General features: G+C 42.9%; 2 protein-coding genes across 2 annotated transcripts; both read left to right on the top strand.

The window, feature by feature from the left end:
* The first annotated feature begins 2,804 nt into the window (after positions 1-2,804).
* Positions 2,805-6,904, top strand: LOC110333712 (putative serine protease 47). The gene is made up of 4 exons (XM_029547374.1): positions 2,805-2,973; positions 3,637-3,880; positions 5,954-6,246; positions 6,873-6,904. Exons 1-4 carry the CDS (start codon positions 2,805-2,807, stop codon positions 6,902-6,904), a joined length of 738 nt encoding a protein of 245 aa, XP_029403234.1.
* Positions 6,905-6,966: 62 nt separating this feature from the next.
* On the top strand, positions 6,967-10,667 carry LOC115065611 (putative serine protease 47). The gene is made up of 3 exons (XM_029547373.1): positions 6,967-6,976; positions 8,988-9,151; positions 10,236-10,667. The coding sequence occupies exons 1-3, from the start codon at positions 6,967-6,969 to the stop codon at positions 10,551-10,553; spliced, it is 492 nt and encodes a 163-aa protein (XP_029403233.1). The 3' UTR covers positions 10,554-10,667.
* The last annotated feature ends 3,184 nt before the right edge of the window (positions 10,668-13,851 follow it).

Genomic DNA, 13,851 nt, shown 5'->3' with positions numbered 1-13,851 from the left:
AGAGAGATATTCTATAAGTGACTTTAGAGAACCCTGACTAATACAGTACTCCCTTCTGCCTTACCTAGATGGGCTCACTCATCATGGTTTTACAGTTTACAGTGAAACCATCTCAGGAAGCTAGTTTTTAGTTTCTCTTAGATGGCTCCGAGAACAACACTACCACTTTATTGTTATTAGTTTTTACTTCTCAGGATAATCACATGGTTTTAAAGCATTTTTACATCCCATAAGTTCATAGTAAGTTTTAAGTTTAAGGCAATAGTTCATGTCATAGGTCAATAAGGCTTAAGGAGTTGCAGCAGAATTATTTACATGTCTTTCCATTAAGACTAGTACCTGACTAAACATTCATCTATTTTCTAGCTCCATAAGTTCATTGTAAGTTTAAAGCAGTATTTAGCATGATTTTGTCAAGAGACAAATAATCTGCCTTGTGTCTTATTATTTTGAAGTCTTGTATAAACTAGTCCATAATTTATTTTCTGTTCTTGTAGCTACAATAAATTGCCCATTACCAGTTTATGACCTTAGTTATCAGATAGTGGCCTCCTTCCTAATTCAGAAGGATTTTTCTTAGATTGTAAATTTGTTCCAAGGCTGTTTTCTTTTCCTAGTGCAATTAGCCTGTGACACATGAAGCTTTACAGAGCTCTATCTGCAGCTTTTATTATACGGGGGATTTGAAATCACTTGTATCAATCTAGGTATTCTATACAATCATCAGGAATTTTGAAATTATCAATTTTTCTACATAGCATTACTACATGAAAGTATAACTTCATGTTGATTCTGCAGAATATCTATCCAGTAGGGTGGGCAAATGCCAAGAAAAATTATTAAGCTATGTAATAGTGTGAGGAAAGGTTTATCGGCATTGAGAAGCATTCCTGGGATGAAGTCTCTGAGGACCCTGCATCTCTGAGTGCCCCCATTGCAGTCATGCAAAATGGTGGGCCATCTCCAGAAAAACTCACTTGCTTGCCATAATCTTTGCCAGATATCTTCTGATAGAAAGGGTGTATTTGCCTTACAGCTCCACATCACTGTTCATCAGTGAAGGGAGTCAGAACAGGAACTTAAACAGGTCAGGGTCTTGGAGGCAGAAAATGATGCAGAGGCTATGGAGGGGTGCTGCTTACTCCTTACTCTACTCCATAAGGTTTGCTCCTTATGGCTTACTCAACCTGCTTTTTTATAGAACTCAGGACTGATAGCCCACCTCAACCCCACGCCCAGTGGTATTGAACCTCCCCTCTCAGCACTAATTTAAAAAAATGTATTACAGGTTTACCTACAGCCCAGTCTTATGAAGGCATTTTCTCAGTTGAGGTACCCTCTCTGTTGACTTTAGTTTGTGTCAAGTTGGCAAAAAATGTTCAACATACCCTGATACCAAGATATCGGCTATAACTGATACATAGCAGTATATGTGGGGCATCAGGGAAGGAAAGGATGTCCAGAAGAGCACCATGCACAGTAATGTGTGGGGTGTTGACTTGGGATTGAGTTCATTTTCTGCTAGCCATCTACTGCTGATATTCAACCTACCTTTAAGAGTAGTTTGTTTTCCCAGTGAGACTCCCTTGGAGGAAACAGAATTTTCATTTACAAATGGTCATCAATTGGAGATAGCTTCTGGGTTAGGGGTGGGGTTGTACATCTACTTCTTTCGGCCCTAAGACCCTAACTAGTGCAGATCCATCAGGCCCTTTGCATGCTCTCTCAGTCTCTGTGAGTTCATATTTGCATCAATCATGCTTATATAGAGGTCCTTGTCTTCTTGGTGTTTTCCAACCCCTCTGACTCTTACAGTCTTTACTCCTCTTCAGGTTTCCATGATCTCTGAGGATAGAAATTTAATGAAGACCTATTTAGGGCTGAGTGTTCCAAGGTGTCTCACTCTCCAGATAATGTCTGGCTGTGGGTCTTGTATTTGTTCCTATCTGCTGCAGGAAGAAGCCTCTCTAATGACTGAAGAGAACTGATCCTTCATGGCTGGACTCTGTATTACTGTGTATGTGAACACATACTGAGAAGGGGATTTATTAAACTTGCTACAAGATGTGGTCTGAGTGCTCCAACAATGGCTGTTCTGCAGTGGAGAGGCCAAAAATCTGGTAGTTGTTCAGTCCTTAAGTCTGGCTGTCTCAGCAATCCAAATCTGGTGCTAAAGTCCTGGAGTACTCTTTGAGAGCTGCTGCTGATCCTCAGTCTATGTTGGAATACTTCTGGCCACAATAAGAGGATAAATGAACTTGCCAGAAAGAATGAGGCTAAATGGGTAAAAAGCAAAGATTCCTTCTCCCACGTCCTTTTATATGGACTGCCACCAGAAGATGGGCTCAAATTTAGGGTATGCCTTCCTGCTTCAAATAATGTGATTAAGAAAAGCTGTTACTTGCTGAGTAGTAGTGGTGCATGCCTTTAATCCCATCACTAAGGAGTAGAGGTAGATAGATCCCTGAGTTGTTCTACTACTACTACTACTACTACTACTACTACTACTACTACTACTACTACTACTGAGCTGACTACTACTACCACTGCACTATTGCTGGCTACACTAAACGTGTGTCAGAGGCTGAGAATGACAGAAATTAGAACCAGGGTCATTGTGGTCTTGGAAGAGTCCTGATAGAATAAAAGCAGGTAGGAAGGTCGAGTCCAAGTAGAGCTTGGGGGCCTTTCTCTAGAACTGTCTCAGCAGGGGTCAGGCCCGGGTCAGGGCAGGGGTCAGGCCCAGGTCACAACCAACTTCCCCACAGGCCCTAGCATCTGGGATGGGCACAAGGGCAGCGAGGATGCCCTGTGGGCCTGGCCTCCTATTCTGGCCCCTGCTGTTACTGCCTCCCATAAAGCCTAGCATCCCCAACGCTTCAAAGGTTTCTGGGATAGCACCGGGAAGACCACAGCCACAGCAAGGCTGGGAACCGTTGGCCAGCAGGAACCAGTATCCTGTGAACAGACCAGGTCTGTTTGAAAGGCAGTGGGCGGGCAATGAACGGGTGGAGGCCATAAAGTCCAGGTTAGGCACCGGAAGTGGTTCACTTTTTGCCTTCCCCTCAGAACCAGGCGGTTCCAAAGAAAATATCAATCAAGGGACTTTAGGTTCCCATTAGGTACTGACTCTACATCCTAATGCCTAGTGTGGTGCCCCTGAGACCAAAATGGTGTCCAGGGCTGTCACAGTGGTGCTGGTAGAAAACATGGGATTCCTAAGAGTAGGGACAAAGAGAAAAAAGCTCCCTGAAGCATAGAGTGCTCATTCCTGGGAACAGATAAATACAACCTGCCAAGATCCGGGGCATTAAGTCATGACATTGAGCATCTAACATCAGTAACCCATAAGACTTCTAGTTCTTTGATCTGAAAAGTAAGTACAGAGCTCTGTTGTTGAGGAAATGAAGTCCCAGGGCCTCCCATCTGTCCATCTGCCCTTGCCAGGACTGCTTAAAGATGGGCAGTTGTGACCAACCTTTTATTTACCCTAGCTCATCTTCCTGGACTCCTGGGCTCTTGCTTTCACAGAACCATTAGCTGAACTTTTCATGTCAGTGAAAGCAGAGACCAGAGTCACCTGAAGTCACTTACACAAGTCACTTGTCTTTTGCCATAGTCTTCCAATCTGTTAAGTGGAAGAAGAACCTCCTTGTGGTATTATTTTGCCCCTCAGGGATTGTGTCTCTAATAGATTGCATGGGGTTGTCTCCACAGTATGTGGGAAGCCAAAGATGGTTGGTAAAGTGTTCGGTGGCCAGGACACATTGGCTGGCCAGTGGCCATGGCAGGCCAGCCTGCTGTACCGAGGCGTGCATCTCTGTGGAGCTGTCCTCATTGACTCCCACTGGCTGGTTTCCACAGCCCACTGTTTTCGAAAGTGAGTTTGCTTTATCAGGAGCCCCCAGGGAGGGATTGGGTGTTAGGAAAGATGTAGGATGTAAGGAGGAGGGTTAGAGATAATATGCCATTCTCCTCTGGGCTTTTCTCTGGGATAGTTTACTTCTACCAAAGTCACATTGATCCTTCCTTGACCCACAAACCACTCCACCTGTATTATTACCCATATGCCATCAGAATTTACTTAATCTGCCTAGGTCTTCATTATCTTTCATTCTCAGTTCCTGTAGAAATCCTTATACTCCCTTTCTGTGTCCACTAACACAGATGTTTACCAAGAGGATTGGCCATGCTTTGATTTCTACTGGTAGACCTCAGCTTATTTCCTGTCCCTTACTCTCCTGCAAGCCAGGTTCTAGGCAAAGACCACATATGAGTAGCAACCAGGTGATTTCTTACCAATTTTGTAAAATTGAGTCCTGAGAAAAGCTGTGGTAATTCTTATGCCATTATCAAGCTGTATGGATGGTAAATGCATCTGAACAAATGATATGGGCAGTCAAGAGTCTCTGGAACCTGATTGAGGGTCTAGCTTCTGATATTGAGGGACCCAGAGGGAATGGGTACTGTACAATGTAGGTCAGGGCACTGAAATTTTGCTTATTGATTTTGAGATTCTAGTTTAATCCTGTTGGCACCTATTCTGTGCTGAATTCACCTGAGACCCTTTAGGTAACAGAATGTAATAGATCTCAGGTCAAGATTTCTTTTTCTTTAGAAGGAACAAGCTTCAATTAATATGAATCAGGTAAGACATGCCAAAGTGTGTGAAGAAGTCAACCCCAAAGAACATAGGTCTATAAAGATGCTGCAATAAGGGAGGAGGGCAAAGGAGTTGCAAAGGCTACCAAAAAGAGGGACTGAGTATGTGGAGTAAGTGAAGAGTCCCCTGGTGTGGGAGCTGTGGGAACAAAGCTCCAACAACAGGCTGTTTACACAATCCTAGTCACCGACAAGGGGAGCTTCCCTTTTATCCTCTCGTGTGCATTTACCAAATCCTATATGAATCCTTATTACCAAGTGGAGAAGCAATCCATTGCAAAGGGGTCAGGAAAAGATGCTAGATTTCCATCTCCATGACCAAATAACTTAGAAAATGAACAAAAGGAAAGAGGATTCTTCTGGCTTATGTTTTCAGCCTGTTTCTTTTGAATCTATGATAACACAGTTCATTATATCAAGAGCATATGGTGGATAGGGCCTGCTGACCTCATGGTAGCTAGGAAATAAAGATAATGAAAAAAAAAGAGGCTTTCAAGGACATTCTAATGACATAGCTTCTTTCATTAAGTCTCACTTCCTAAATGTTCCACCCTTTCTGGGTAGTACCACAGGCTGATGAGTATGCCTTCAGTTATTGACCTAGGAGACATTTAAAATTTAAATTATAAAGCTAGGATTCGCCAAAGTTTTTCTTAAGTTAAAAAAGAAAGGTTTAATTTGATGGCCCTATCAAGGACCCTTCTAGTGCTGAAATTCTTTGTTCCTTCAATTCTAAGATATAATGGGGGAATATTTTGTCATGAGGTTTGAGTGGAATATCCATCAGCCTGCAGAAAGAAGGCTCCTATCTTAGTTACTTTCCTATTGCCACGATGAAACACTGTGACCAAGAAAACATAAAATAAAATGTTTACAGTTTCAGAGGGTTAGAGTCTATGACAATTAAAACAGGGAACATGGCAGCGGAAACAGTAGCTGATAGCTTACATCCTCATCCACAAACACAAAGAAGAGGGAGGGAGGGAGGGAGGGAGGGAGGGAATGGGGGGGGGCAAGTGGGACTGGCTTAGGCTTTTGAAACCTCAAAGCTTACCACCACCTCTGAGACACACTTCATCAAGGCCACACCTCCTAATCCTTCCCAAACAGTTCCACCCAGTAAGGAACATTCAAATATATGAGCCTATGGGGCCATTCTCATTTTAACTACCATATCTCTTGACTGTCAGGGGAGACCAAGTTGAATGGAGTCAGGGCAGAGGGACCAGTGATACATAAGGGTTCAGGAAGACAGGGATATCCTCCCATGTTGAAATTCTTTATCTTTCAGCAAATCCCAGGCCCCAGAGGACTATGAGGTACTATTGGGGAATAATCAGCTGTACCAGGAAACGAAGCACACTCAGAAGATTTCTGTGAACCATATTGTCAGTCATCCAGACTTTGAGAAGTTTCATTCTTTTGGGAGTGACATTGCAATGCTGCAGCTGCATCTACCTGTAAACTTCACATCCTATGTTGTACCTGCCTGCCTCCCATCCAAAGACACACAGCTCTCCAACCACACATCCTGTTGGATAACTGGTTGGGGAATGCTTTCTGAAGACAGTAAGAGAAAGAGAAGTTGGAGAGGGAGTGAGGGTAGGGAGAGGAGGAAGACAAAAGGTGGATGAGGAGGAAGGAAAGAGTGACTCAGCTGGCAAGAGACCCAGGCTGGTTTTTGAAGTCACTGGATATTGCCTTCTGTACCTCACCTCTATGGCCTGACATGAAAAGGTCATTCTAAGGTCCTTCTAGCTCTGAAAGTGTGAGAGTACACAGTCACAAACTCCCCTGAAGCTCAGGTTCTGAAGGCTGGGAAACTGTTGACATTTGCCATCAAGAATCTGGGCTCCTTGAATATTAATGATCTTTTTATTCCAAGATTTTAATCAGTCATGGATCTGAGGAAACTTGATTAAATTCCAATGTCATGTGTGGTAGCCAGCCCATTCCATGTTAGTCAGGTTTCCAGCACTAACAAAATACCCGGGGTAATCTGTTAGAAAAGTTTATTTTAGCACATAGTTTCAGAGCTTCAAGTGCATGATTATTTGGCCATGTTGGTTTGGATCAGTGGTGATGCAGCACATCACCACTGGTGGTCAGGAAACAAAAAGAGGAAGAGGCCAAGGTACTCATACCTTTTTAACAGATAGACATGCCCAATGCCTAACTTGCTTCCACTATGATCTACCTGTTGCCAATAGGTTATTTTATGACCAATAATGTCACAGGTTGAAGGTAAAGCCTAAAATACATTGGCCTCAACATGCTATTCAAAGTATAATATATGACATTACCATGTATCTTGGTAAGTACTTGGGTAAAGTGGAAAGTCACATGTGGTGTGTGAACACATTGATAATGCATGATTGAGAACTATTGTAGCTCCAGAATGTTTCATCTCACTTAATCTTAGAAGCTCACAGGCAAGGATGTTAATTTTGAATCCCCAGACTTTCAGTTGTAAACAAAATGACTGAATAAAGTGTCATTCATAGTAAAAAAAAAAAAAAAAAAATCTTAGCTGGTTCTCATCTAGCTTTACAGTTTTGCCAGGTGAATTTTTTTGTTTTGTTTTGTTTTGTTTGATTGTTTGTTTCTGGTATTGGGGATTGGTCCCAGTATTTTATACATTCTGAAAAAAAGGTTCTACCAGTGAAACACTAAAAATACTTGTTTTTATTATTTTATAATGAAAGTGGAGACTATGTAGAGTCATACGTAGAAGTATTTATTAAAGGGGTATGATGAGAAATTTACTTATAGAATAATGTAAATGAAAAAATAATGTAGATTTTTAAATCTTTATAGGTTCATAATTTGGCATATTTCTTCTCAAAAGACAGATTTGGGGTATTCAGGGAAAAAAACCATGTCTTCCTCAGGAGCTTTACTTAGTTTTAGCATCCCTGTCCTTGTCCAATAAATTAATCTATCTATCTATCTATCTATCTATCTATCTATCTATCTATCTCTCTATCTATCTATCTCTTTCTCTCTCCACTTACACACACACACACACACACACACACACACACACACACACACATCCTTGAAGGCAGAGCCCACATTTGTTTTATAATACCAGTCTAGTAGCTGATGGGTACTGCACTGTGCTGCTGCTCTTTACCCTGGCATACTTAATTCTAATTTATTTTTACTGTAGTCTCCAAAATGGTCTCCTACTTCTATTCTTGTGTGCTTCTATATAAGTTTCCATGTTAGCTATCATCATCATATTAAAACATAGCCATACCATTTCTCTTTTCAGAACCCTCCCCTACCTTCTCACTTGAGCTCTTAAAACTAAAAGTCTCTGTCATGGTATAAGGCCTTATGTGATGAGAGCACCCAGATCCATCTCTGCTTCCTCCATTACTCCCCTCATATACCCAAACCCAGCTTCCTTGCTACTCCTTGAATATGTTGAAGTCATTTATATCCAGGAATCTTGCTTTATTTTTTTCTATGTAATTTTCTCTCCCCTCTAGTCTTGGCACAATCTATTACTTTTTTCATAGTCTCCTATTTAAATTTTACTTAATTCTGTGAGCTAAAGTAATCTGTATGATCACCTTTCCCTCTATTACTTCTTTAACACTAATGAGCAAATTTATTTTCTCTGATTTTCCCTACTAAAAATGTTCCTTTGTATCATTTTACCTATCATAAAGATAAATGATGAATAAACTGGTAATATAGTAAGTAATGGGTGAGTGAGATGGAATCTAGTGAGTGGAGAAGAGGAAGGAAGGAAGGAAGGAAGGAAGGAAGGAAGGAAGGAAGGAAGGAAGGAAGGAAGGAAAAAAGGAGGGAAGGAAGATGGGTGCCTGGGTATTATGGATAGAAATGTTAGTAGGTAAGAAGAGGAAGGATGGATGATGATACTAATGAAAGAATGGATGGTTGGAAGGATACATGTGGTAAATGGCTAGACTGATGAAGGGAATGAAAAATGAGTAGGTGTGTGGGTTAATGGGTAGATGAAGACATAGAATAAAGGTTAGAGATGGATCCTAGAGAATGGATGGCACTGTTCATGAAAGTGAAACTGTCAGTGAAAGGCTGATGAACAATATTGGACACATTGTGTGTTAGTGGATTTTGCCTTTTTCTACACTAGTAATGTGATTTGTTGCCATGAGAGAGGTGAAGATGGTGAGAGTTTCTGAGAAAAAGGAGAGAAGTTCATGGGGACTAGATAGAAGTTTGAAACAATCTGATGCTCAGCTGTTCTATGGTGAACATCAGTCAGAGTAGCCTTGACTTTCTCAACTAAGCCACAGTGTCCATCACTGACCTCCTCCTTATTTTCACAGCAAAACTCTTACCACCATTCTCACTCCAGGAGGGTGAGGTGGGCATCATTGACAGTGAGTTCTGTAATGCCTTGTATGGGCAAAAGCCAGGCCAAAGCAGGAACTATGTACATGAGGAAATGCTGTGTGCAGGGGGGCTCTCCACAGGAAAGTCCATCTGCAGGGTGAGTAAGGCAGCAGTGTGTTCTCCCCATGTCTGTTTTATCTCAGTTCCTCCAAGGGTGGCTCTATTGACCTCTAGTCTCTGTGGAGACCCTGTTTCATTATCTCTGTTTTTCTTGGGTTCATGTCTCAATAGTCTCCTTGAGGGTAGTTGTCCCTTTAGAAGATCCTAACATCAATAGTTTATACCTTTTATTGAGGCATAACATATATAGAAATATGTATTTTGTAAATAAATGGTTTGGTAAAGTTTCTAGTACTGACTCAGCATGTACCCATCTCCCTTTTTTGCTACTAAGTATTTTGTAAGTATTTTGTCTGTGCATGGTTGTATGTTATCTGCTATGAAATCGTAAGTTTCTCATTTTGTTGCTGGGTTGTCCATTTCTCCGCTTTTTATATGGTATAGATGAAAGTTCACATTTGGACATGAAAGATTGTCTTGAAAACTATCCCAGAGAGGGAAAATGGCTAGTCTGAAGTGAAGTGGCACAGCCAGGGCCTAGATGTTTGGACTCCAATTCCATCTCCACCTCTGCAGGCTTCAGCCTCCTGAGATGACACAGTCTCCACTATAGACTGGTTTCCCCATGGGGTTTTCCTAAAGGCATTTCACAACTCCAATAACTCCTAGCAGTGTTTTGAAGAATCCTGCCTATTGCCTGGTGATATGAGTTGTCTTCATGAAGCTAGGAGATAGCCATTTTTTAAAGATTCCCAGTTCATAGATTGAGAAAATATTTCAGGCCAAGGTGACCAAAAGCAGAGGAGTTAACTGGATATGTTGTCGCAGATCAAGGTTTACAGAGCTAGGATCTACACATAGGTGATAGCTTGTTTTCAAGTCCCTAAATTTTACTTTCTAGAATCAGGCATGGCAAGCAAAGGGAGTATTGGGGAAGGTCCATATGTTTATATCCTGATATATGTCCTCATCTACCTGGTAAACTGACTTAGAAGTGCCTTACTGTTCAACCCTAATGTCCATCACCTGGATTTTACCTAATGGGGGTGTGTAAGGTCCTGATAGGCAATTGATATTTCTTGTCCTAAACATATCTCACACTAATGATTCTCTCTCCTCAGGGTGATTCTGGGGGCCCCCTCAGCTGCTACCACATCAGTGCATGGGTCCTGGTAGGACTGGCCAGCTGGGGCCTGGACTGCCGGCATCCCATTTACCCCAGCGTCTTCACCAGGGTCGCCTACTTCACTGACTGGATCAGCCAAGTCAAGAGACTCACTCCACTCCCAGAACCTGTATCTTTGTCTCTTCACACAGAACTTCAACCCACACCTCTGAAAGCTTCTGGCTCCCCACAATCCTGCAACATCCCTATGGCTGCACAATTCTGGTTCCTGCTGTTATTTATCCTCGAAGCTCCACAGTGGGCCCCAGAGTGAGCACCGGGCCTTTAAGCATTATTTACTCAGGTTTTTTTTTTCTCTGAGATACAGCCTCCACTCCTTAGTTTACCCTCTGCACCTTTTCCTCAGCATATTTGGCCATTCACGGCTACTACCCCCCAAAAGCATAGAAAAACCTACCAATAAAGCTTATCTTTCTTCAGCTCTGATTGTACTGCCCTTGTAGAGTTCCTATATCCCTCAGTGACCACACTTATTGTGGAGTTACAATCAGCCCTCAAAAAGGAGAAGGTGGGGCATCTCAAGGAAACTCTCCTTGAGGAAAAGGCAGGAAAATGGGGGAATGCACTATAGGGATATTGGGGAATAAGGGTGCATCCTGAGAAGAGAGTGAAGTTTATAGGGATGACCTTGTAGACTACCCTGCCTTGGGGAATGCCAAATCCTTCAGGGAAAGTAAACCTTTACATCTGGCTTACAAGGTCAAGGGAGCAAGGGTCTCTTCCTGGGGGTAGGGCAGCAGCACTCTGGAATTTTAAGGAAGAAGAGCCAATGCACAAGGAAGCTGGGGGACTATTTTAAATGATTTTGTGGAGCTAGGGTTTTAGGATAAGGGATAGAATGGCCTGTGATGATGTGGGAACTAGACCATTCATCAAAACCAGACAGAAATGTCTCTAGTGCCTGGATGAAAACTAAGCATTAAGACAACAGTGCTCAAATCTCTACTTCTGAGTGAATATTCAGCATCACCCTCACTCTTAGAGGCCCAGTTCTCCCCATGAGCCTGGTCCCTGATGTATGAAGCACAGGCCATTCCTTTCTCTATCCATACTTCAATGGTTAGAACTTAATGTAACCTTTGTTTAGTTGACCAGGACTAAGTAATCTAGGAAGATTTAAAACAAACAAACAAACAAACAGTGTTCTGAGCCCATTATTTCTTCAAGTGTACCCAGCACAGAGTATTTATGTGGCCAGCAGGAGTTAAGCAGCCTCTCAAATGCTGCCCACTCCAGCCTTTAGAATTCTCAATAAGTGGACAACTCCCATTTACCCCAGGTCCACAGGAGCCAGACAGCACTCATGAGGTTCAGGGCAAATCCTTCCTAGTCCTGGTGTTTTCTAGACTTCCTGGATTCTCACTGCTAGTACAGATGTACTTGTGTTCACTAGCAGCAATCTTTTGATGCTTGTACAACAGGACATCATCACAAAAGTATCTTATGGACACTCAAGAAAGTATACTCCCTAAGAGATGGTCTATAAAGTGCATGTCTAGCATGAAAAAGCCCAAGTTTGATCCCCAGCAATGCATAAACAAGGCATGATGATGAACACCTGAAATCCCTGGACTTTGGAAGTAGCAACAGAAGGATTAGAAGTTCAAGACCTGAGATTCTCTTACCTCCTAGGTCTCTGGTACATTCTGGAGAATCCCCCTAACCTCCTACCCCTCCCCCCCCCCAGGTTGAATGTTTCCATTCTTTCTGCTGGCCCTCGGGCTTCGGTCCTTTCCCCCCACCCATGTTCCCCTATCTGCTGCCCCATCCTCTTTCCCTCCCAGGTAACCCCCTCCACTGTGGTTTCTTTCTTTTCCCTCCCAAGTGGGACTGAGGCATCTTCAATTGGGCCCTTTTTTGAGTTCTGTGGGCTGTATCTTGTTATTTGGCGTTTTTTGTTTTTTGTTTTTTTTTTTTAATATCCACTTATTAGTGCGTACATACCAAGCATGTCATTTTGGGTCTGAGTTACCTCACTTGGACCAGCAGTCTCAATTAACCTGGACCCTGGAGATCTCTCAGATACTGGAACACCAGCCAGGCAGCATACACCAGCTGATATGAGTCCCCCAACACATATACAGTTGAGGACTGTTGGGTCTGGGTTTAGTCAGAGAAGATTCACCTAACCCTCAAGAGACTGGAGGCCCCAGGGAGTTTAGAAGTCTGGTGGGATAGGGGTGGGAGGTGGGGACATCCTTGTGGAGACAATGGGGTGGGTAGGAGGTATGGGATGTGGAATATTCAGAGGGTGGACTGGGGGAGGAATAAAATCTGGAGTTTAAAATGAAGGAGGAGGAGGAGGAGGAGGAGGAGGAGGAGGAGGAGAAGGAGAAGGAGAAGGAGAAGGAGAAGAAGAAGAAGAAGAAGAAGAAGAAGAAGAAGAAGAAGAAGAAGAAGAAGAAGAAGAAGAAGAAGAAGAAGAAGAAGAAGTTGTTCCAAGTGAGCCTGAGATGCATAAAAGCATGTCTCCCTGATCCCTACCCCCACTACACCCCCCCACACACACACACACATGGAGTGCCTCTGTTCCAGTTGGGGGGGGGGACATTGAGATTGAGCAGCACATTTGCTACATATGGATGAAGGACTTCATTCCAGTCCATGTGTCTTCTTTGGTTGGTAGCTCAGTATCTGAGAGCTCCAGCCCAGGTTAGTTGACTCTGTTGGTCCTCCTGTGGGGTACAGATCACTTTTGGGGCCTTCAATCCTTCTCCAAACTCTTCCATAAGAGTCCCTAACCTCTGTCCAATGTTTGGTTGTGTAACTGCATCTGTTTCAACCAGTTGCTGGATAAAGCCTCTCAGAGGACAGTTGTGCTAGGCTCCTGTCTGAAAGCATAACAGAGTGCTGTTAATAATGTCAAAGATTGGTCCTTGCCCATAGGATGGTTTCAAGTTGGGCCAGTTATTGGTTCGTCATTCTTTCAGTCTTTGTTCTATGTACTCACTAACAAGTGGATATTGGTCATAAAGTACAGAATAGCCATGATACACCTAACAGACCCAAAGAAGTTAAACAAGAAGGAAGGCCCAAGCAAGGATGCTTGAATTACACTTACAAGGGGGAACAAAATAGTCATAGGAGGCAGAGGGACAGGGGGAAGTGGTTGGGAGAGGGGAAGGTGATGGGAATTAGTTATAGGTATGGGGAGAGACAGAAGAGACACCTAGAAAGCCAGGAGAATGAATGAAAATCTGCAGCTGCTTGTGGAGGGGGGATCTTCAGAAAGTCCCAGAGACTTGAGATAGAGGAAGCTCCCAGAAGTCAATGGGAGTGACCTTAGCCAATATGCCTAACAGTGGGGACATGGAACCTAAAGAGGCCACCTCCTATACTCAGGCAGGACCCCCAGTGGAGGGATAAGGACACTAGCAGATCTACAAATCTTTTGACCCTAAGCTTGTCCTGTCTAAAATAAATACAGGGCCATTCTTATTCAAACCACCACAATGTTTCTTTAGTCTAAACTGTGGATCTGAACCTATACGTAAGTAGCCCCAAAAGAATATAACAAAACTCAGTTCTAACTTACCCTGATTCATCTCTAA

The sequence above is a fragment of the Mus pahari genome, chromosome 16 (genome assembly GCF_900095145.1).
Source record: "Mus pahari chromosome 16, PAHARI_EIJ_v1.1, whole genome shotgun sequence".
Classification (NCBI taxonomy): domain Eukaryota; kingdom Metazoa; phylum Chordata; class Mammalia; order Rodentia; family Muridae; genus Mus; species Mus pahari.
This window is presented reverse-complemented; position numbering and strand designations above follow the sequence as displayed.